This window comes from Lontra canadensis, unplaced genomic scaffold, assembly GCF_010015895.1.
Source record: "Lontra canadensis isolate GAN:19392208 unplaced genomic scaffold, GSC_riverotter_1.0 scaffold153, whole genome shotgun sequence".
Classification (NCBI taxonomy): Eukaryota; Metazoa; Chordata; class Mammalia; order Carnivora; family Mustelidae; genus Lontra; species Lontra canadensis.
This window is the reverse complement of record NW_022631147.1, coordinates 1,988,181-2,011,249: the sequence shown is the minus strand read 5'-3', so window position 1 is coordinate 2,011,249 and position 23,069 is coordinate 1,988,181. Positions and strand designations below refer to the sequence as shown.

Here is a 23,069-nt window from a genome sequence, read left to right as displayed (position 1 = left end):
CTCTCTCGCTGCCTGCCTCTCTGCCTACTTGTGATCTCTGTCTGTGAAATAAATAAGTAAAATCTTAAAAAAAAGAAAAAATAATAAAAAAAAAAGAAAAGTAGAATTTTCATATTTTACATGTAGATCAGTTAGAATGCTTTTGGCTGCCAGGAATGGAATATGCACATTTAATAGGTTTCACAACAAGGTCATCTATTTTGGATCATCTGTTTTGGACCCCGAGATCATAATCTGAGCCAAAGGTAATCACTTAACCGACTGAGCCACCCAAGTGCCCTAAAGTCACCTATTATTTTACATAATAAGTGACCTCTGCTTTCCTCTTCAAATCCAGGGGTTCACTGTACTTGGTTGTCAGATAGTCAAGTTACATTTAGGTGTAACCAATTCAGTGAAGCAAGAGTCAAGATATTTGCTCCAGGGCATCTCTTTTATCAGGGAAGAAGCCCAAGAGCTCTCCACCAATTACCTTCCAGGCCAGCATTAGGACTATCCTAGCTGCAAGGGAAGCCAGCAGAGTCAGGACCTGTAATTTTCACCCTCCAAAGAAAGCCCTGCAAGCAAGGAAGATACAGTGGGTCTGGCTGGTATATAGGCAGTACCTGCCACCACCTTGCTGGTCGTTGTGATCTTGTAGTCGATGTTGCAGTTCATATTGGTGAAGATACAAATTGAGTAAGTACATACAAGTAATATCGAGTGTTTGCAACACATTATTGTAAAGATAATAAACAAAGTTCCCAGGAAATCGCTCTGGAAACAAACAAATGGAAAGAAAGAAGATTGACTGTGGAGTCAGACAGACCAAGGTTCGAAACCCAGTTTTACTACTTAATTGAGTATGCTCCTTCAATTTATAAAGCCTGTTTAAGTTTCAACTTCCTCATCTGTTACATACATACATAAAATAAAGGCTTTTATTACCTTTTGTTACCATCGTTACCAGGAAAATTGTGTGTGTGTGTGTGTGTGCGCGCGCGTGCGCTTGTGCACGCACGTGTGTGTGTTCTTTTTCTTGCTTGGGGATCGGAAGTGTTTATCTGAGTATGGTCTATAGGCCAGATCCATTTGACTGAAAACTATCCCTTTCCCCCAGACTGGCAGGGTACTTCCATAGATAGAAATCTTCTGGATGCTCTAATACTGAACTCTACCAGGATTGGCCATGGATTTGCTTTGACCAAACACCCAGCAGTCTGGGCTGACTCCTGGAAGAAGAACATCCCCATAGAAGTTTGTCCCATCTCCAACCAGGTATGCATGACCCATGAGACCAACCCTCCAATCTCAGCCTCTGTTCTGATTTCCCAAACTCTTTCCTGTATAATTTCTTGCTCCTCAGCTCACCTGTTTTCAGTATTCCTCCACTGTCTCACTCCGATTAGTAAGTTATTTAGGAATGGCCCCTTGTTTAACCCATTCATAACAATGAGGCAGCAGTGAGGGTCCCCAGTGGGGTGGAAGTTTGGGCAAAGCTATAGACAAAGCTAAAGGGACAGTGAGGAAGCCTAGTGAAGTGGGAGGGGCCATAGGATACTGCTGTTTCCACAGTTGTTTGGGGTTCTTGTGCACCTGTCTATCTTCCTGTGTTCAGGAGAGCAGCTCTGAGCCAGACCAAGAGAGAGACCAAATGTTTGTGGTGGTAAAGAAACCTGGAAAAAATTAGGAAGAACACGAGGCCTGGCTCTCTTTCTGTGTTGTGCCCAGAAGTCATTCCAGTTGTCAGGGATGATGAGGGTAAGAAAGGAGCTGGTCATCCTCAGGGTCTTGCCTCTCTTGGGACAACTCTTTTTATGGTCAAAGTTTGTCCTCCTTTGCCTCTTATTGGCAGGTTCTGAAACTGGTGTCTGACTTGAGAAATCACCCTGCTGCTGTTCTGATGGCCACTGGGTACCCCATGGTGATCAGCTCTGATGACCCAGCTGTCTTTGGTGCCAAAGGCTTATCCTATGATTTCTATGAGGCCTTCATGGGCATTGGGGGAATGGCAGCTGATCTGAGGACCCTTAAACAGCTGGCTATGAACTCTATCAAGTGAGTATCTTGTGTACTTCCCAGATCCCCAACTCGCTCTTCTGCCCTGTGACTTGTGTTTATCTCTCTTAGAGTTTTGGGGAAGAAGTCTGGAAGGTTTTTTATGTTTTTTTTCTACGTTGCCTCTGTTTCCTTATTGCTCTTGGACTGGGGAGAAATGTGCTCTGCACACATCTGAGACCCCCTCAGCTTTTCCCCAACCCTTTCTCTCCTGACCTGAGTGCCTTTTCTCTTGCAGGCTCAGCACCTTGTTGGATACTGAGAAAAAGGCTGCCATGAAAACCTGGGAGGAAAGATGGAATAAGTTTGTAGCCGACCTGGCTAGGAGGCCAAAGTGAGAAGATAGCCATTTATTACCCTGTTCCTCTGCTTCCCTCTGCAAGCTGTTTTCACCTTCTGTCATTCATTCTTGAACCTACTCCAGTATACTTTCTACCTCCATTTCTTTTTTATTTTATTTTATTTTATTTATTTGACAGAGGGGGGGTGGAACACAGGCAGAGGGGTAGGAGAGGGAGAAGCAGGCTTCCCTCTGAGTGGGGAACCCGATGTGGGACTCGATCCCAGGACCCCGGGATCATGACCTGAGCCGAAGGCAGACACTTAACGACTGAGCCACCCAGGTGCCCCTCTCCCTCCATTTCTTTATCAAAACTGACTTGTCATCAATGGGCTCTACATTGCTTGACCTCTCAGAAACACTCAAACAGTCTACCAAACTCATCTTTTTGAAATATTCTTTTCTCTCAACCTCAGTGACATCAGCTCTTTTGATTTCTCCTTTCTCTCTGGCAGTTGCTCCCAGGGTCCCGTTTCCAGATGCTCTTCTCTCTCAGATCTCTGTGTTGCATTTCCTCGGGGCTTAGTTTTGCCTCTCCTCTGTTATGTCTCTGCTTCTCTCTTCTCTCTCACTCTGTAGTTTTTTCCTAGATAGTCTCATCCACTCCTTCGCTTTTAAATACCATTTATTTGCTGATGATTCCCAATATATTTATTCACTTGGAAGGTTCACAAGAATCTCAGAAACCTACTGTGTGTAATTCTGAACTCACAATCTCTTCCCTTTCAACTTTTTCCTGGACTTTCTCATCTTGGTAAATGGGACCTCCTTCCATTCCACCCAGCTGCTCTATGTAGAATTTTTCAGTGAAATTCTTGATACTGCTCTCTCCACTTGGTCCCTACATCCAAATGTATCTTGAATCCTCCACGTCTCTCTATCTCTGTTGCTATTGGCTGAGTTCAAGCCACTATCACTTCTTGTCTGAATTATAATAGCCTCTTAATTTATCTCTTCTTTCTTTCTTTTTTTTTTTTTTTGCCTTCTTCCTTTCAATTTTTGCAGAGCAATGACTTCTTTTTTTTAAGATTTTATTTATTTATTTGACAGAGATCACAGGTAGGGAGAGAGGCAGGCGGAGAGAGAGGAGGAAGCAGGCTCCTTGCTGAGCAGAAAGCCTGCCGCAGGCTCGATCCCAGGACTCTGGGATCATGACCTGAGCCAAAGGCAGAGGCTTTAACCCACTGAGCCACCCATGCACCGCCAGAGCAATGACTTTTTAAAAATTAAATTAAATCAGCTTACTCCATTGCTTATAAGTCAGTGCACTTATGAAAACTCAAATGTTTCAGCAGGGCACACAGCTTCCTTTTTAACCTGAATCCCTTTCAGCATCATCCTACTCCAGTCCCCCTGATTATACCAGAGTCTGGCCACACTGGTCCTTTGTTTCTCAAATATCCTGAACTCTATGCTGCATCAGAGTCTTCTCCCATTCTCTCTGCCTGGGATATTCTTTCTTTCCACTTTGTCTAACTGACTCCTGCTCATCCTTCAGGGTTCACCTTTAATGTCACTGTCTCAGAAAAGTTTTCTAGACCCCTAACATATTAATATCTCTCAGGGCACCTTGCTTTTCCCCTTCATGACTCTTACCGTAATTTGTAATTATATATTTCTGTGTTTATAGTCTCCCTCCCTTAGACTGTAAACTCTGTGTAGGCAGGTACTAATGATTGTTTCGTGCACACTGTGAACCCAGAGCCTAGCTCCGTGCCCCAAACCTGGTCAGTACTCAATAAAAGATAAGTTGAATGAAATGGATATAATTTGTAGGGATTGAGCTGGTTGCTTAAGCAGGAGGGAACAAAGCAAAGGCTCCCCTAAGAAAAGACCTCATGTGATCAAATTCTGGCACCTGGCCTGGTCTTCAGGAGAAGGAAGGCAAGAAGCCAGCCTTGTCTTTACTTGACTAAAGGAGGTGAAGGAGGATCAAAGAATTCCTTAGATGTTGCAGGGGGATTCAAATGTCTTCTCATCCATCACCCATCACCTGCACCTGAGCTAAAAGGCAGCAGCCCACTCTCTCTTCATGAGTGGTTTATCACTGTTTGGTTCACGACACTGGAAAGAGTCTTGCTGATTAGGGATCCTCAACCACAGGCTGGTACCCAGATGGTACAAGATGATCTTTAAGATCCTGTCTAATTCTGACAGTCTTTGATTTATTGCCTTAGCCAATCCCAGTAGATAGAATATAGGTCCCAACTCAGCTGACTTAAATTTAATAAATGGTGAAAGTGGAATGTAGCAGAATGGACTTCCGTAGCAAGTTGTCATGACTGCAGAGATCTCCCAGGAGTGTAAGGTCTCTGGCCTGGATTTGGTGTGATCTCTGATTTGGCAAATTAAATCAGCTACTATTCTTGTCTTTATGCCTGGTTCAAGAGGCTGAGTCCTAACCATGAACTAGAAACATCAACAGAACCAGATGCTAAGTTATGAAGATCTGGGAAACAGGTTGTAACCCCCTTGGAACTAAGTAATATTTCTGCCAGGAGTTGAGTCGTTAAATCTGATTTCACTTATTCCTCCTGTAGGACTTCCCAGAAGTTACCCTGACATATGTTTTTGGGGAAAACTCATGTGTTAATTGAATTTTTGTAAATGAAATCATGCTGCACCTGGGGCCTTGCTACTTATTTAAAGGAAATCTGAAGCAAAGCCTTCTGTTAAACATATTTTGTAATTTGAATTATGTAGTCTTTATTTATTTATTTATTGGAATAAGGTTAAATGGTTTTTCCTTCTTTGTCAGGTGAATTGTCTGGTCTGGAAAAACTAAATGGGCAGGGACACCAAGAGTCCCTGACATGCCAGGCTTATTGTATAAGTCCCTATTATCTGGCCCCTGATGAATGCCCAGGTCCAGCCCCATCCTGGAACTTTTCATCAGCTGGCATAGCTCCCAGGGAAGGGCAGGGAGACTTCTCAAACTGAGGGAATGTTGTTGGAGAGGCAAATCATCCTGTTTCCCAGCAGGTGAGAATTTGGGATCCAGCCTTAGGGAAAACCATGGAACATTTTTCTTTTTATCTTGAAATAATGTGAAACCTTCAGAAAAGTCACAAGAACAGTACAAAGAACTCTAACATACTCCTTATCTAGGTTCCCCAATTATTGACATTTACAACATTTGCTATACCCTTCTCTCTGCATATATATCTGTATCTCTTTTTTTTTAAATTAACATATGTATTATTTGTTTCAGGGGTACAGGTCTGTGATTCATCAGTCTTACACAATTCACAGCACTGTCTCCATAGCACATACCCTCCCCAGTGTCCATCATACAGCCATCCCCTCCCTCCCAATCCCCCTCCCCTCCAGCAGCCCTCAGTTTCTTTCCTGAGATTAAGTCTCTTATGGTTTGTCTCTGTATCTCTTTCAATGTCTGCATAATAGATCCTATTTTGTCTAGCCAATTGAGACCTAAGATAGCATTATGACCCATTACTTGTAAACACTGCCATGCACACTTACCATTCTCCTGTGTAATCACAGTATAACCACCCAAAATAGGAAATTAACATTGATAAGATAATACCATCCAGCCCTGGCCCTTCTGGGCATATTTCTTTTCTGGCCCAGAAAGATCTTAAAGACTGAACCCAGGATCACATATTACACTTAGCTATGCTCTCTCTTGTCTCTCTACTCTGGGATACTTCATCAGTCTTTCCTTGTCTTTTGTGACCTTGACATTTTTGAAGAGTACAAACAATTATTTGGTAGAGTGTGTCTCATTTCACATCTATGTAATGTTTCCTTCTGAAGAGATTCCAATTTATACATTTTCAGGGGAAAGGCCTCAGAAGGGACGCTTTGTCCTTAGTGCATCACATGGGGCGGGGGTGGGAGGTGGGGGGGGCACATGGATCAGGGCCGGCTGGAGGCTGTCTGCACCAGCAAGCAACAAATAGTCGCTAAAATTTCAGCCTGTTGTGAAACCAACGGTGGTCTGAAATCCGTCTTTGTGGCATTTTTAATAACTTTTTTTTTAAAGATTTTATTTATTTGACAGAGAGAACACAGCAGTGGGACTGGGAGAGGGAGGAGCAGGCTCCCCACCAATCAGGGAACTTCATGTGGGGCTCCATCCCAGGACCCTGGGATCATGACCTGAACCAAAGGCAGACAATGACTGAGCCACCCAGGCTCCCCATAACTGTTTTTTGTTTTTTTTTTTTAAATGTTAGCTCTATCTATCACTAGGGTCCATGGATTCTGATTCTATTCAATGGACTATACTCGAACACTCTCATTTCTTTTAAGATGCTCACACTGTTCCAGCTTAACTCTGTTAAGCTGGCTCCTGTGACTGATAAATTCTTAAAAATTTTTGAGAACTTCCTTATTTTTTGACACAATTAAATATCCTAGGTTCATTTGTACTTTCCTCATCTCATACTGGACATGAGCTCTTCTCCAAAGAACTCTGGTTCCTTGGTTAGAAAACCTTGACCTGAGCATTAGATGTGCTGCTGTGTGTATACACATACATAAATGTAATTTATATATGTGCATATGTGACTATAACTTATATTGTTAAAAAGAAAACCACACTCCCAAAATGATGTCACTTAGGGTAAGTTACCCCCACCCTGGAAATGTAAGTCTTAACTGGTCAGTCAGGAATTTTCTAATCAGTACCAGTAAGATAATCTACCACACAGGCCCTCTCCATCTCCCAAAGATGAGGTCATCCACCTAATAAGAGCCTATGCCCTTCACCCTAAGGGGAGATGACCTTGCCTGGACTTATGTTTTCTTTTGCTAATAACTTCTTACCCCATCACCCCACTGTCTTTCCTTTTTTTTTTTTTTTTTTAAAGATTTAATTTATTTATTTGACAGAGACACAGAGAGGGAACACAAGCAGGGGAAGCAGGAGAGGGAGAAGTAGGCTTCGGCCTGATGTGGGGCTCCATCCCTGTATCACAGGATCATGACCTAAGCCCAAGGCAGCTGCTTAACTACTGAGCCATTCAGGTGCTGTACCTTGCCCCCCCCCATCGTCACCCCCTTTCCTATGAAAACCTTCCATTTTATAGGGCTCCTCTACTTGCTAGTTGGAATACTGCCTGATTCTGGGAATCACTTAATAAAGCCAATTAGATCTTTGTATTTACTCAGTTGAATTTTTGTTTGTTAACCGTATATATTAGAACACATATTTACACATATACATTAATATCTATTTCCAAATTTATCTATGTATATTAAAAAACCATGAGTTTGCAGGGTACCTGGTTGACTCAGCTGGTGGAGCCTGTGACTCTTGATCTTGGGGTCGTGAATTCAAGCCCCATGTTGGACCTGGAGCTTACTTTAAAAAAGCAAACAAACAAGTTTGCACCCGTATCTCCCATTCCATTCAATACCATGGGTTTATTCCAGCCTCAGCTCTTCCCATATCTAACTCTGTTCCCCAGCTGTGAGAAACCTGGCTCCTGCTACCCCATGAATCTTCCTAGTTCCTGATTCCCCAGGCATGTGGTCCCTCCTTACCTCCCACTAACACTGCTTCCGCTGGCCCTGCCGGTCCCTCTGGTTCATGGGAAGGGAGGGGATGAACACAGGGAAGGGAAGGGAAATGAGGGTGTATCTGGGAGTATCTGGGAGCCCGGTGGGGACAGGGAGCAGTTTCCAGCTGGCTTTCCGGGGATGGGGGCCACATCTTGAGTACTCAATGCTTACATGTAATGGTCCGCAGGGTGGGGACCAGAGCTGCTGAGTTTCGGTGTATCCCAGCTTTCAGCCAAAAACCTCTTCCTCCTCCACCTTCAGGGTGGCCTGGATCCAATCCAAAGGGACCTTGCCTGGGGGACTGGCCAGAGATCATACGTAAGGCAGATGAGGTCTGTCCTGGTCTAGCCAGATCTTCCCAGGGCTAAGGCCCTTCTGGGGCAGGGAAGGGTAGAAGACTGGAATTTTTAGAGTCATAGCATGCTGGAGCTGGGAGAGGCCTAAAGATCATCTTATCTAATTCTGTGTTAACAGAGGACTCACTTAAGGCCCAGAGAGGGTAAACAACTCTCTCAAGGTCACACAGTAGGTAACAGCAGGTTTCCAGAGTCTTAGGTCGGGGTTCATACTACAACACAGGGCTGTTCTCTCTCCTTGTCTGAAGCACCTCTCAGTAACAGGTTTCCAGAAACTCCTGGCAGGCCTAGATCAGTTCTCGGCTCAGAGGGTGGAGTTGGGCTACTGCAGCCTCCAACTCACTCTCAGACAAACTCTCCACCGTTCCCCTTGCTTGATGAGGACAGAACCATTAGCCCTACTGGGAGCAGTGATCTTCCTCCTGGGACAGGCTGACCCCTCTTGTGACCCCTGGCTCTCCTTTGGCAGAGTTTCAGTCCCGGAAACCTGCTCAGTTTCCTGTCCCCCACCAGGAGGAATGGATCCTTGGAGTCTAGGGCCTTCTCTTTGTCCAGGGTTTGTCCAGGGTCCCTGGGAAGGCAGAACTCAGGTCCCGGGAATCTCCGCCAGCCCCCACCCCCACCGCCCCCCAGCTTGCAGACAGCTGTGGTCCTCGGAGGTCCCCATGACTGCCATTTAGTGGGAAATGGCCCGAGACAGAAGCATGTGGAAAGCAAATGGCGATTAGTGTGAGACTGAGGATGGTAAGAAGGATCTTTCCCGGCGGGAGCCTCGTCCTCTTCACCTGTGGCAAGGGGCAGGCAGACTGCGGCGTGCTGCTGACCCCTGGTGGCCACTCGCGGGACCACATAAATGTCTCCCGCAGCTCCATTCCCTTTTTGGTTCCCTTATCCTCTGCTGTCGCCTCCTGTCACTGCTGGGAGTAACACTTAAGACAATAAGTAACATTTAATAATAATACTTTCTGATTGTAAAACATGCTTGTAGTAGCGAATCTGTAAACTCCAAAAAGTATAGATGAAACATAAATCACCTATATTGGGGCACCTGACTGGCTCAGTCAGAGGAGTGTGGATCCTTGATTTCTGGGTTCTGGGTTTGATCCCCAAGTGGGGTGTAGAGATTACTTAAATAAATGAAACTATTTTAAAAAAGATTTTATTTATTTATTTGACAGAGAGAGAGAGAGAGAGAGCACCAGCAGGCAGAGCAGCAGGCAGAGGGAGAGAGAGAAGCAGGTTCCCTGTGGAGCAAGGAGCCTGATGTGGGGCTGGATTTCAGGACCCTGAGATCATAACCTGAGCCAAAGGCAGCCACTTAACCCACTGAGCCACACAGGTAGCCCTACAGTTACTATTGCTCCATTCCCTACCCACAGTATAATAGTCCTCAAGGTCTCATTCCAGTTCCCTTCTTCTGCCTTACCTGTTGCCACTACCCTCCTCATATGCTTTGCTTTTAGCTGCCTCATCTTCCCCTCCTAGGTAGAAAGGTCTGCTCTTGACTTTGGGCCATCCTGTATGTACAAATTTAGAGTACATAGTATAGGATGAGGGGCTACTGCCATAATAATTTTTAAATTGTATTATATTTATTTATTTATTAAAAATATTTTATTTCTTTATTTGACAGAGAGAGAGAGTGAGCACAAGCAAGGGGAGCAGCAGAGGGAGAGGGAGAAGCAGGCTCTCCACTGATCAGGGAGCCCCAAGAGGGGCTCTATCCCAGGACCATGACCCAAGCTGAAGGCAGACACCCAACCAACTGAGCCTCCCAGGCGCCCCTAAATTTTATTATATTTAAAATAAAAATTTTGAATAGGTATACAATCATATTTTTAAAAAGAAAAAAATATGTGAAAAGAACAGATTGGAAAGTCTTACGTCCATCCCAACTTCACCCCATCCTCTTTCGTACCCCACCTATTTTTCCCACAATACTTAGTTTCATGTTTCTTTGTGCAAAATAAACAAGTGCAAATACGAATGTTCTGTTTTCCCTTTTCTGATACAAAAGACAGCATATTATACATACTGTTCTGGACTTTGCTTTTTTTATTTAACAGTATGCCCTGAGAATCTTTCCATTTTGGGTTATAGAGAGTACTTCCTTTTTCTAACTCAGTGTTTCATTGTGGTAACATGCCATAGTTAACAAAGCCCCAACAAGTTGGCATCTGGATAGCTTTCAAATATCCTTTATTATAAACACTGTGCAATAGAGTAAGTACCTGTTTTATTTGATGAATGAAGAAGAGGCCAAGTACCAAGAGCCTTGTAGGCACTTCCCTGAGTTTATAGACTTGTGTCTTTCTGGATTCCTCCATGACGGCAGCTCAGGTGAGGCCCAGAGAAGGTGCTGTCATCACCCGTGCGCTGGCTGATGGGAAGCAGGGTCTTGCTTTATAGGTCACAGGCCTGGTCCACGTAGATTAGAAATAGAAATGGAAAAAAGAAAAATGTGCCAATGAGATTTTTAAGGAACAATAAGGAATCACTTTCTTTACCTTTTCCTTTTCTCTTCTTTCTTTCCTCCTTCCTTCTTTTCTTCTTTCTTTCTCTTTAGGATTTATTTCTTTATTTGAGAGAGAGAGAAAGAGAGAATGCCAGTGGGGAGGGGCAGAGGGAGAGGGGGAGAGAATTTGGAGCAGCCTCCTCGCTGAGCCCAGAGCCTGACATGGGGCTCAAGCTCAGGACCCTGAGATCATGACCTGAGCCAAAACCAAGAGTCCCACGCTCAACCGACTGTGCTCCAATTTTCTTTTCTATCAGACACAATTTTCTGTAGTACATAAGGGACTTTTGCAATACTGTCTGTTCTGTAAAAGGGGTGGAGGGCTTGAGGAGTTGATGCCTTCTAGACTGTGAACTCTGGTAATGGCCTTTTCCTGAAACTCTTCCTTTGCTTCCTTCAATCATCTCCTGATGCTTGGAGCTCATCTAAGTTTCCAGACCTCATTCAGAAAAGCCCTGCCCTCCTTTACTCTTGAATAACTCACCTTGGGCCGAGAACAGAGTGCTGGCGCTCTAGCTCTAGTTCTGCCTCTATTCCCATCTCCTGTGTATGTGTGTGTGTGTGTGTATGTGTGTTCGCAAGCATTGTCACTAGAGGGGCTGGGCTGGGTGTTTTCTTAGGAACCTTTCTGGCTCTGATATTCTCTTCATTGCTCTTAAGGAAAAGTTAACACTATAGGGAGAAACCACAGTCTATAGGAAGGCAATGGGAACAATGGATAAAGGGGAAGGAGATATCATCCTTTGAAAAATCAAACCCTGGGGTGCCTGGGTGGCTCAGTGGGTTAAAGCCTCTGCCTTCGGCTCAGGTCATGATCCCAGGGTCCTGGGATCGAGCCCTGCACCGGGCTCTCTGTTCAGCAGGGAGCCTGCTTCCCCCCCCCCCCGCTCCCCTGCCTCCCCACCCTCCCCCTGCTCTCTGCCTACTTGTGATCTCTCTCTCTGTGTCAAATAAGTAAATAAAATCTTAAAAAAAAGATTTTATTTACTTATTTGACACAGAGAGAGAGAGTGAGAGAAGGAACACAAGCAGGGGGAGGGGGAGAGGGAGAAGCAGGCTTCCCACCAAGCGGGGAGCCCAATGTGGGGCTCGATCCCAGGACCCTGGGATCATGACCTGAGCCAAAGGCAGATGCTCAATGACTGAGCCACCCAGGCACCCCAATAAATAAAATCATAAAAAAAAAACCCCAAACCCTGAGTTAATCTTGGAAAGAAACCTGGTGAGGGCAAGTTGGGTGACTATAGGAACTGGTGGTCTCAGATGAAGGCCTACTCCTTCTCTTCTGCTCTGCTTCAGGAGTCATATGGCAGAGACTGATGTTATCCCGTGGTCTATGTTACCCCTTTATCCTTAGAAATAAAGATTTCTTTTTTAAATAAATAATAAATAAACTATTGGGACTACATAAAAATAAAAAGCTTCTGCTGAGCAAAGAAAATTAGAATCAACAAAACTAAAGGCAACCTACTGAGTGGGAGAAGGTATTTGTAAATGACATATCTGACAAAGGCTTAGTATCCAAAATATTAAAGAACTTATACAACTCAACACCAAAACCCCAAATAATCCCATTAAAAATGGGCAGGAGATGTGAACCAACCTCCAGAAGAAGACATCCAGATGGCCAACAGACACATGACAAGATGATCAATATTTCTCATCATCAGGAAAATGCAGATCAATACTACAATATCACCTCACACCCGTCAGAATGAGTAAAATTAACAACACAAGAAACAAGTGTTGGTAAGGATGTGGAGAAAAAGGAACCCTTGTGCACTGTTGGTGGGAATGCAAACTGGTGCAGCCACTGTGGAAAACAGTACAGAGAGGGACACCCAGGTGGCTCAGTTGGGTTAAGTATCTGCCTTTGGCTCAGGTCATGATGCTGACCTGATTAAAAAATATTTATTTTATATTTTTTTAAAAAGATAGCTTTATTTATTTATTTATTTATTTATTTATTTTCGAGAGCTTGAGAGATAGTGAGAAAGAGCACAAACAGGGTGGGAGGGAGAAGCAGGCTCCTGGCTGAGCCTGGAACTGGAGGTAGAGCTTGATCCCAGGGCTCTGGGATCATGACCTGAGCTGAAGGCAGACACTTAACTGACTGAGCCACCCAGCAATAGTTCATTTTTGTTCTTGTTTCCCTTGCCCCAGAAGACCTATCTAGAAAAATATTGCTTCTACTGATGTCAGAGAAATTACTGCCTACACTTTCTTCTAGGATTTTTATGGTTTCAGATCTTACCTTTAGGTCTTTAATCCATTTTGAGTTGATTTTTGTATATAGTGTAAGAAAATGGTCCAGTTTGGGGGCAACTGGGTGGCTCAGTAGGTTAAATGTCTGCCTTTGACTCAGGTCATGATCCCAGTGTCCTGGGATTGAGCCCCACCAAGGGCTCTCCACTCAGTGGGGAGCCTACTTCTTCCTCTCCCTCTGCCTGCTGCTCTGCCTAGTTGTGGTCTCTGTCAAGTAAATAAAATTTAAAAAAAGAAAGAAAATGGTCCATTTTCATTTTTTGCTTGTTGCTGTCCAGTTTCCCCAGCACCATTTGTTGAAGAGATTTTCTTTTTCCCATTGGATATTCTTTCCTGCTTTATCAAAGATTAATTGACCATGTAATTGTGAGTTTATGTCTGGACTGTCTATTCTGTCCCATTGTGTCTACTTTTGTGCCAATACCATACTGTTTTGGTTACTGCAGCTTTGTAGTATATCTTGAAATCTGAGACTTTGAAACTTCCTGGTTTATTCTCTTTCCAGATCGCTTTGGCTATTCAGGATCAGAGTCTAGGGATTAAGCTCTGCTTTGGGCTCCCTGCTCAGCGGGGGTCTGCTTCTCCCTCTGTCCTTCATCCTGCTCATGCTCTCTCTTGCTCTCTTTCAAATAAGTAAATAAAATATATTTTAAAACATTTTTATTTATTTGACAGAGCATAAGCAGAGGGAGAAGCAGCCAGAGGGAGAGGGAAAAGCAGACTTCCCACTGAGCAAGGAGCCTGATACAGGGCTTGATCCCGGGACTCTGGGATGTGACCTGAGCCAAAAGGAGACACTCAACCGACTGAGCCACTCAGGCATCCCCTTGGTGGAGTCTTTAGTGTTTCCTGTATATAGTATCATATCATCTGCATATAGCAAAAGTTTTACTTTTCTTCTTACCAATTTGGATACCTTTTATTTCTTTTTGTTATCTATTTGCTGTGGCTAGGACTTCCAGTACTACATTGAATGAAAGTGGTAAGTGGACATTCTTGTCTTGTTCCTGATCTTAGGGGAAAATCTCTCATTTTTTCACATTGTGAATGATGTTCACTTTGGGTTTTTCATATATGGTTTTTTTTATGTTGTGGTATGGTCCCTCTAAACCTACTTTGTTGAAAGTTTTTAGCATGAATAGATGTGGTACTTTGTCAAATGTTTTTTCTGCATCTCTTGAAATGTCATATGTTTTTTATCCTTTCTCTTATTGACATGAATGCACTTGCAAACATCAAACCACACTCCCATCCCAAGAATAAATCCCACTCAACTGTGGCGAATGAGTTTTTTAAAGTATTGTTGGATTCAATTTGCTAGTATTTTGTTGAGGAGTTTCACATCTATAGTCATCAGGGATATTGGCATGTAGTCCTGTCCTTTCCTTTCCTTTCCTTTCCCTCCCCTTTCCTTCCTTCCTTCCTTTCTTTCTTTCTTTCTTTCTTTCTTTCTTTCTTTCTTTCTTTCTGTAGTGTCTCTATCTGATTTTGGTATCAGGATAATACTGGCCTCTTAGAATAAATTTGGAAGCTATCCTTCTATTTTTTGGAATATTTTGGAATATTTTTTGGAATATTTTGAGAAATCTGGCAAATATATTTATGGCCATTACTTTAAATCATCTATCAGGCATATTACTTACCTTTGTTTCATTTAGCTCTCTTGTGATTTTGTCCTGTTCTTTCCTTTGGGACATAGTCCTCTGTTTCCTCATTTTATCTAACTCTCTGTGTCTGTTTCTGTGTGTTAGGAAATTCAGCTATGTCTTCTGCTCTTGGAAGTAGTGGCCTTGTGAAGAAGTCTTATGTTCATAAACTGGCACTTCAGGGGTGTTTCCTGTGTGTGTTGTGTGTACCCTGCTGTGTGGCTCAGACACATTTTTTTTTTTAAGATTTTATTTATTTATTTGACAGACAGAGATCACAAGTAGTCAGAGAGGCAGGCAGAGAGAGAGGAAGGGAAGCAGGCTCCCTGCTGAGCAGAGAGCCCAATGTGGGGCTTGATCCCAGGACTCTGGAATCATGACCTGAGCTGAAGGCAGAGGCTTTAACCCACTGAGCCACCCAGGCGCCCCTGACTCAGACACATTTGCCTTCAGTCCAGTCATTTGCTATGGCTCTGTTCACCTGTTGTGGGCAGGGTTTGGTCCCTGTGTTGTTAGTGGGCCAGTCCAGGGCCATCCTGGACTTGAGTTAGGTCAGACCAGACATTTGCCAGAGCTGCTGGTGTTCTCTTGGTGTTGTCCTCTGAGAAGCTTTCCTTGGTGGGCATGTCCTGCAGTCAGACTAGATGTCTGCCCCAACCCGCTGCTGGGCTACAAACTGGTGTGTGTGTGGTTTTCTTCCTCCTCCCTCAGGTAGTGGTCATTTTGGGGTGGTGCTGGCCCCGTCGGGGCTGCTTGTACACTGTTGCGCTTGTGGTGCCATTTTAGACAGACTCCTGTCAAGGGTGTGTTGGAGGGGACAGCTCTGCAGGAGAATGTAGGGACCAGGCATGTGGTGTCAGTGAGGTCCTAGCCAGTCAGCTGCTGGAGGGGACCTGTAGCTGCTGAGGAAAACTCCTGCTTAGGCTAGGTTGGTGGGGGTGGGTCTGTAGAAGAGGATAGGGGTACATTAGCAAGTTAGATAGAGAATGTTGGCCCTGCACTGGTTCCCACAGGTGTCCCTGTGTCTAGGCTGAGGTAGGGGAAGGAAATGGTGTCTGCCAGCTCTTTTATCCTGGGAGAGGTCTCCCAGCGATCCCTGCTCCTCCAGCACACACTCTGAGGTCAGTAAATAGATCTTCCCATAAACTCCAGGCATTTTTCAAACTGCTGCTTCTATGCTGCCTCTCAGTGGGGCTGTTTGTTGTACTGTCTCTTAAGGGCAAGGGGTCTATCCTCCTGGCTCTTCTAGAGCCAAACCCATGGAGTTTTAGTGTTCAGGTGTTAAGCCCCCCTGAGTGTTTGGGCCCCTCTTGTTTTCAAGGACAAGGGTTATGAAGATTCATGTTCCCCATGTCGGCCCCCTGTGCCTGGGATGCCCGGCTTAGGGATCTGCTCCTCTTCCTTTGGTGCCTGTTGCGTCCCTCCCTCCTGCAGATGGCCCCTGGGTCCATTTATCTCCTGACCGTGTCTCTACCCTTCTTATTCTTTTTGATGTGCCTTCTTCTCCGCTGTGGGGAGTATATTCTGCCAGCCTTCTTGTTGTTTTCTGGGTTATTTATGCTGATATGGATGTTATCTGGTTGTGTCCACTGAAGGAAGTGAGCCCAGGAGTATTCTTTAACATGTTCCTCTGGCCGGCGTATTTCCTGCAAATTGGTAGTTGGAATTAGAGTCTTTTTAAAGTAATCTCTACACGTAATGTGGGGCTTGAACCCCTGACCCCAAGATCAAGAGTCACATGCACTACTGACTGAGCCAGACAGGCACTCAAGAGTCAGAGACCCGAACTCAGGGTCTTTTTTTTTTTTTTTTAAAGATTTTATTCATTTATTTGACAGAGAGAGATCACAAGTAGGCAGAGCAGCAGGCAGAGAGAGAGGAGGAAGCAGGTTCCCCACTGAGCAGAGAGGAAAACCCCCCAATGTGGGGCTCGATCCCAGGACCCTGGGATCATGACCTGAGCCTAAGGCAGAGGCTTAACCCAATGAGCCACCCAGGTGCCCCCCGAACTCAGAGTCTTGATAAGATGTAGGTGTAATTCTTCCCATAGGACTGTTTCATTCCTACCTTCTACCAGTGAGGAGCAACCAGTCCCGACAGCCCATGGCCTGTGCAGGGCTGGAGATGCAGAGGCAGTAACCAGTTGGAGATCCCTGGGTCAGAGCTTGGGGAGGGGCAGCTCCTCCATTTGCTCAGCTTCCTCAAGAGTCTGGGCTCTGGATGGCGGTCAGACTCCTCCCCACCCCATCCCCCCTGAATCCCCTTGCCTCCTTGTGAGGGCTGGGGGCTCCATAGGAGTGGGGGCTAGTCAGCTGGGATGGAGCTGGCAGAGTGGGGCCCCACTGGTTTCCTTCAGAAGCTCCTTGGGAGCCAGTGGCAGGAGGGTGTGAGGGCTGGGCTGCTGTTGGTCAGCATTCCCCTTAGAGCTCTGCAAGAGAGGGAACAGACAAGGAGCTATATTGGGAGGAACCTGGCACCTCCCTGACCCAGAAGTTCACTGCAGCCTGGGGACCCAGTCCAGGAAGGTCCGAGGAGCTGAAAATGTCTAAGAGGGGCTGGTCTGAGTGCAGTAGTTTCACAGTTAATTGATCACAGCCAGTTACAGATTTTTTTGTTCCTTCTCCACTCCCCCGTGCTTCATCTGACTAGCAAAAAGAAAAAAAAAAAGAAAAGAAAAAAAGAAAAAAGCCAGGATGGGCAGGCAGCAGGGAGTCTGCAGTAGAAGGGCCACAGGCTTTGAGCAGGGAGGGGTGGACCCCTGGGGCTGCTAGGAACCCAGCCCAGGGATTCATTCGGACATCACATGCTTCCAAGATATTTAGGACTCTCCATTCGATTGTTTTCTTTCTCTTTCTTCACTTGTCTCTGGGTAGGGTTTTCAGCATTGATCAGTCTTCTCTTGCCTCTTTTCTCTCTTCTCTTCTCTCCCTCTCCAGCTTCCCCTTTCTTTCATTCAGCCCTTCTCCTTCCCTGAGCTCAGAAATCCACCTGTGTTTTGCATGGACATGTTGGACAGAGCACGAGTGGGGCCCGGAGAACCAGGCTGGGTGTGCCAGGTTTCCTGCATCTTTGAGGAGCCCTCCTCACTGCCTGGTCTTGGAGCATGACCCAGCTCCGTATTCAGCTCAGCGCTCACACAAGGCCTCTCGGCCTGCCATTCCCTGGAGCAGGTGGTGAGGGAGTGGGGGAGAGGCGGAGCCTGGAAGGGAACAAGAGCTCATGGCAAAGCTCGACATACTGGCAATTCTGGGGAGAAGGAGCATCTGAGCAGGAACACGGGGCTGTGAGGAGAACTCATCAGTGTGGCCACATGGCTCCCTGTGTTCTTCATTTTCTTCTATGGCTGGGATAAGATGTCGGAAAGTCACCCTTCCACCCCAGCCAGGGGTAAGGAGGGCAAAGATCTGGAGGGGTGGGCTCGATGCCACCCCTTAGCCTGGGAGGTTTGAAGTTTTTCTGTAAATATTCCCTGGTTACAAATTAGGGTCATGTAATCCGAATGAGACTGAGTCACCAGCTGCTGCCCAGGACTCCCACCCCCAGCTGCAGCAGATAGGTTCTCAAAAGTGTCTTCTTCTAGAGGCTCAGCCGTACTGCAGGTACTGTCACCCTTAGCCCCGGATTGACATGGCCACACCCACTGTCTGATTTCTGGAGCAGGGGCTACTGGTGGGCGAGAGAACTGAAGGAGTGAGCCTGAGCAGGAGCCCTGTGGGGTGCTGAAGCTTCAAGCCCTCGGGTCCCTCTTGGGGCCTTTGCTTTACTCCTGTCCTTGTCATCTAGTGTCTTTGGCACTGACCTTCCTTCCCACTCAAAAAACTTGCTTTCCACTTAGGAGAGAGCATCAGTTATTTACAGCATGCAGTGAATTGTTTCAACTTCCTGTGTCCCTGTTGTCCAGGTCTCAAGTCAGAGCTCTAACCGAGGTGCAAAAGATGTATGTCATTCTTTGCCTCAGAGATCTGGAGCGGCCAGGTGCTGGCCGGAGACCACTGCAGCCTCCCTACCACACCGGTGGCCGGTTACTCTGCTAATCGCCAGGGTTTGGGAAGGCAAGTAGGGGTTGCTAGTCTGGCGCCAGTGATGATGAAGGCTCTAAGGATAAGTCCATAAATGCTCCTTGCTTTCCTGTTTAAATCTCTGTTGAAAAATAGACATGGGACAGATGGAATAAAGATCAGATTTAAAAGCTTGTCGTAACAGGAAACAATAGGTGTTGGCGAGGATGTGGAGAAAGGGGAACCCTCTTGCACTGTTGGTGGGAATGCAAGCTGGTGCAGCCACTGTGAAGAACAGTATGGCATTTCCTCAAAAAGTTAAAAATAGAGCTACCCTATGACTCAGCAATTGTACTATTGGGTATTTATCCAAAGGATACAAAAATACAGATTCAAAGGGGTACATGCATCCCAATGTTTGTAGCAGCATTATCTGTAATAGCCAAACTATGAAGAAAGCCCAAATGTCCATCAAGTGATGAATGGATAAAGATGTGGGGTATATGTGTGTGTGTATATGCTATAAATATATATAACAGTATATTAATATACAATATATAAAATGTATAATATACAATATTAATATATAATATAATAATATATAAAATGGAATATTACTCAACCATCAAAAAGAGTGAAATCTTGCCATTCGCAGTGATGTGGGTGAAACTAGGGAGTATTAAGTTAAGTAAAATAAGTCAGTCAGAGAAAGACAAATACCATATGATTTCACTCATATGTGGAATTTAGGAAACAAAATAGATGAACCTGTGGGAAGGGAAAAAAAAAGGAGAAGGGGAGGCAAACCATAAGAGACTTTTTTTTAGGATTTTATTTATTTGTCAGAGAGAGCACAAGCAGGGGGAGCAGCAGTGGGAGAGGGAGAAGTAGGCTACCCACTGAACAAGGAGCCTGATGCGGGACTAGATCCCAGGACCCTGGGATCATGACCTGAATTGAAGTCAGACACTCAACCCACTGAGACAACCAGGCGTCCCACCATAAGAGACTCTTAACAATAGAGAACGAAATGAGGATTGATAGAGGGCGGTGGGTGGCGGATAGGGTATATGGGTGATGGGTGTTAAGGAGGGCACTTGTTGTGAGGAGCAGTGGGTGTTGTATTAAGTGATGAATCACTAAATTCTACTCCTGAAACCAATATTACACTGTATGTTAACTAACTAGAATTTAAATAAAAATTTGGGAGAAAAAAAAGCTTGCTGGAGAACATGGCTTATTTGGGAGACAAATGGACTTGCTACCCCTCTACCCTTGAATCACATGAATCCAGAGGTCATTGGCACAGGGATAAAAGGCAGCCCTCCTCACTACGGGGGCAGCCTGGAACACCAGGTCCTGTTGATGGGCTGGATCCCAAAGGGGAGACAGCACAGAGTCACATGTGCCCAACTTTCTTACAAGCCCACCCATCAGGTAAGTCATGTCCTATGTCCCGGGTGGAGAGAGACTAGTAATGTTGTTAATAGAAGTTGCATTTCCAGGGGCTCTTGGATGGCTGTCAGTTAAGCATCTGACTCTTGATTTTAGCTCAGGTCATGATCAAGCCTGGCTTTGGGCTTTGCATGGGGTGTGGAGCCTTCTTAAGATTCTCTTTCCCAGTCTCCCTCTGCCCCTCCCTCCCACTATCCTTCTGGAAGGAAAAAAAAAAGTTGTGGGGCGCCTGGGTGGCTCAGTCAGTTAAGCGTCTGTCTATGGCTCAGGTCATGATAGAGGTTCAGGCATCGAGCCCCACATCTGGCTTCCTGCTCAGTGTGAAGTCTCCTTCTCCCCTTCCTTCCCGCTCACTCGTGCTCTCTCAAATAAATAAATAAAATATTTAAAAAAAGAAAAAAAGTTCTATTTTCAGGAAAACATGTGGAGAACTCAACAGAGATGAACTCTAACCTTTTCTCAAAATTCTCCCTCAGCAAGACTGGGTGACGTGTGGGAAAGCTCTGTGTGTGTGTGTGTGTGTGTGTGTGTGTGTCCGTGTGTCCATGTCTCTTTACTGACCACCGCCCAGTCCACCACCTCCCTGTCGTCTGCTCCCCATCCCCCACTCACTTTCTTCCAGCCACAGCTCTCCAGCCCTTCCTCTGGAGACCCATGAACTCTCTGGGGTTTTTTCCTTTTGTCTGCCTCCCAGTGTGAGACATAAATGCCAATTTCCTTTGTTTTCCTCTTATGTGGAAAAGGATTTTTTTCCCAAAGATTTTATTTATTTATTTGACGGAGAGAGACACAGTGAGAGAGGGAACACAAGGAGGGGCAGTGGGAGAGGGAGAGGCAGGCTTTCTGTTGAGCAGGGAGCCCAATGTGGGGCTTGATCCCAGAACCCTGGGATCATGACCTGAGCTGAAGGCAGACACTTAACAACTGAGCCACCCAGGAGCCCCAGGAAACCCCTATTTTTAACCAGGCACAAGGCTGCATTTTCCAACCTTTTTTGCCACTAGGTGTGGCCACGTGATTAAGTTTGGCCAGTGAGGCGTAAGCAGGTGTGGTGCACAGGCACACGTGAGAAACACAGCCAGTTCAGTATCAGACCACGGAAACCAAGGCATGATCATAATAAAGCAAGTCAAATACGTTTTTTGGTTTCCAGTGCACTTGAAGTTATGCTTATACTATGCTATAGTCTATTAAGTGTGCAATAACATTATGTCTAAAAAACCCATACCTTAATTAAAAAATATTTTATTGCTAAAAATGCTCACAATCATTTGAGCTTTGAGCAAGTCCTAATCACTGATCATAGATCAGCATGACAAATATAATAATAATGAAAAATTTGACATATTTCAAGAATTACTAAAACGTGACCTAGAGATATAAAGCGAGCAAATTCTGTTGGGAAAATTGCCCCCAGAGACTTGCTCAAGGCAGGGTTGCCCCAAAGCTTCTTTTGTAAAAAAATGCAGCATCCATGAAGTGCAATAAAAAGAGGCCTGCCTGTGGAAGACGTATGGGAATCGCATCTACAGGGAGACGGCATAGCTTTTTTTGGTCTCTTTTCCTAATGCCTGGAATGTGAACATAATGTCTGACCCTGAGTGGTTATCTTGGACCATGAAGCGTAAGTTGGGCAGTGAACACAGCCGAGGAGTAAAATAGGAGCCCAGGCACCTGTTGGCGGAGTCACAATACCAAGCCATAGTGTTCCTTCCCAACTTTGTGTGTGTGAAAGAAACAAATTTAGATTTTATTTAAGCCACTAGTCTTTGGAGGTTTCTTACTTACAGCCAATCCTAGTCCTAACCAACACAAAGTCTGTGTGTGGGGATGAGCAGGCTGGTGCGCACACATGGACATATGAGCAGATGTGAGCAAGTTCAGAGGGACAGTGGGAGCATGGGTATTCATTCATTTGCCTACTTATATTAACTGAGCAGCTGTCAAGTGCAGTCACCATGATAGGACCCATGAAGAAGATGAAGACAAATCAGAGGGAACCTGCTCTCAAGGACTTTTCTAGTTATAGATGGTTCATAATCTTTTCTGGCTTGAAAAGCCCGAGTGTGAGACACCTGGGTGGCTCAGTCAGCTAAATGTCTGTCTTCGGCTTGGTTCATGATTCTAGAGTCCTGGGACTGAGCCCCACATTGGGATTCCTGCACAGTGTGGAGACTGTTTCTCCCTCTCCCGATAACCCTGCTTGTGCTGTCTTTCTGTCAAATAAATAAATAAAATCTTTAAAACAAAACAAAAATGAAGCCCTAGAGAATCTAAGGAAGACTTTTCAATATTTAAACACACATGCATAAAAATACACACATGTACACACATACACACAGAGTATTAATTACAATAACCAGGTTGGAACCTCCCAGAATCACCTCTTCTGTCACTTTTCCTGAAACACACCCGGCCACTTCTGATTCCTGCTAGGAATGGCTGCTGTTTTTATGGAGTTCAGCCCATAGCTGGGGAAGACTGAAAGCGAGGCAGATCCAGATACGGAACACACTGACCCAGGCTGAGAACCTCTGGAGATGATGGAGCCATGATGATGATGATGTAATTTTGATCATCAAGTGTATTTGTTCTCTACTACTATGCAATAATTACCCCCAAATTTACTGGCTTACAACAATGAACATTTATTAACTCCTGGTTTTTGAGCATTAGAAATTCAAGAGTAATTCGGCTGGGTAGTTTTGTCTTCGGGTTGTTCATGAGGTTTTGGCCAAGATGTCTATGAGTTCTAGAGGATCTGCCTGCAAGACGGTTCTCTCACATGACTGTCGGTGGGAGGCTGCACGTCTTTAGCTCATGAGTTTCTCCAGAGAGTTGCTTGAGTGTCCTAATGATATGGTATTTGACTTCCTCAGAATGAGTGAGACAAATGAGGACAAGGTGGAAGCCACCATATAGTTTATG

General features: G+C 45.1%; 1 protein-coding gene across 5 annotated transcripts in view; it reads left to right on the top strand.

Annotated features, from left to right (window-relative positions):
* ADA2 (adenosine deaminase 2) overlaps window positions 1–9,949 on the top strand; it is a 32,866-nt gene extending 22,917 nt beyond the window's left edge. The window contains exons 9-12 of one of the 5 annotated variants that reach the window (XM_032844456.1): window positions 1,100–1,257; window positions 1,835–2,037; window positions 2,276–2,371; window positions 9,896–9,949. In XM_032844456.1, coding sequence (XP_032700347.1) covers window positions 1,100–1,257; window positions 1,835–2,037; window positions 2,276–2,371; window positions 9,896–9,908 — 470 coding nt within the window. In that variant the 3' untranslated portion in view covers window positions 9,909–9,949. Of the gene's footprint in view, window positions 1–1,099; window positions 1,258–1,834; window positions 2,038–2,275; window positions 2,502–5,135; window positions 5,556–9,440; window positions 9,478–9,895 lie in introns of those variants that run through there. The other 4 variants (XM_032844457.1, XR_004381126.1, XR_004381127.1 and 1 more) reach the window with 4 other exon arrangements.
* The last annotated feature ends 13,120 nt before the right edge of the window (window positions 9,950–23,069 follow it).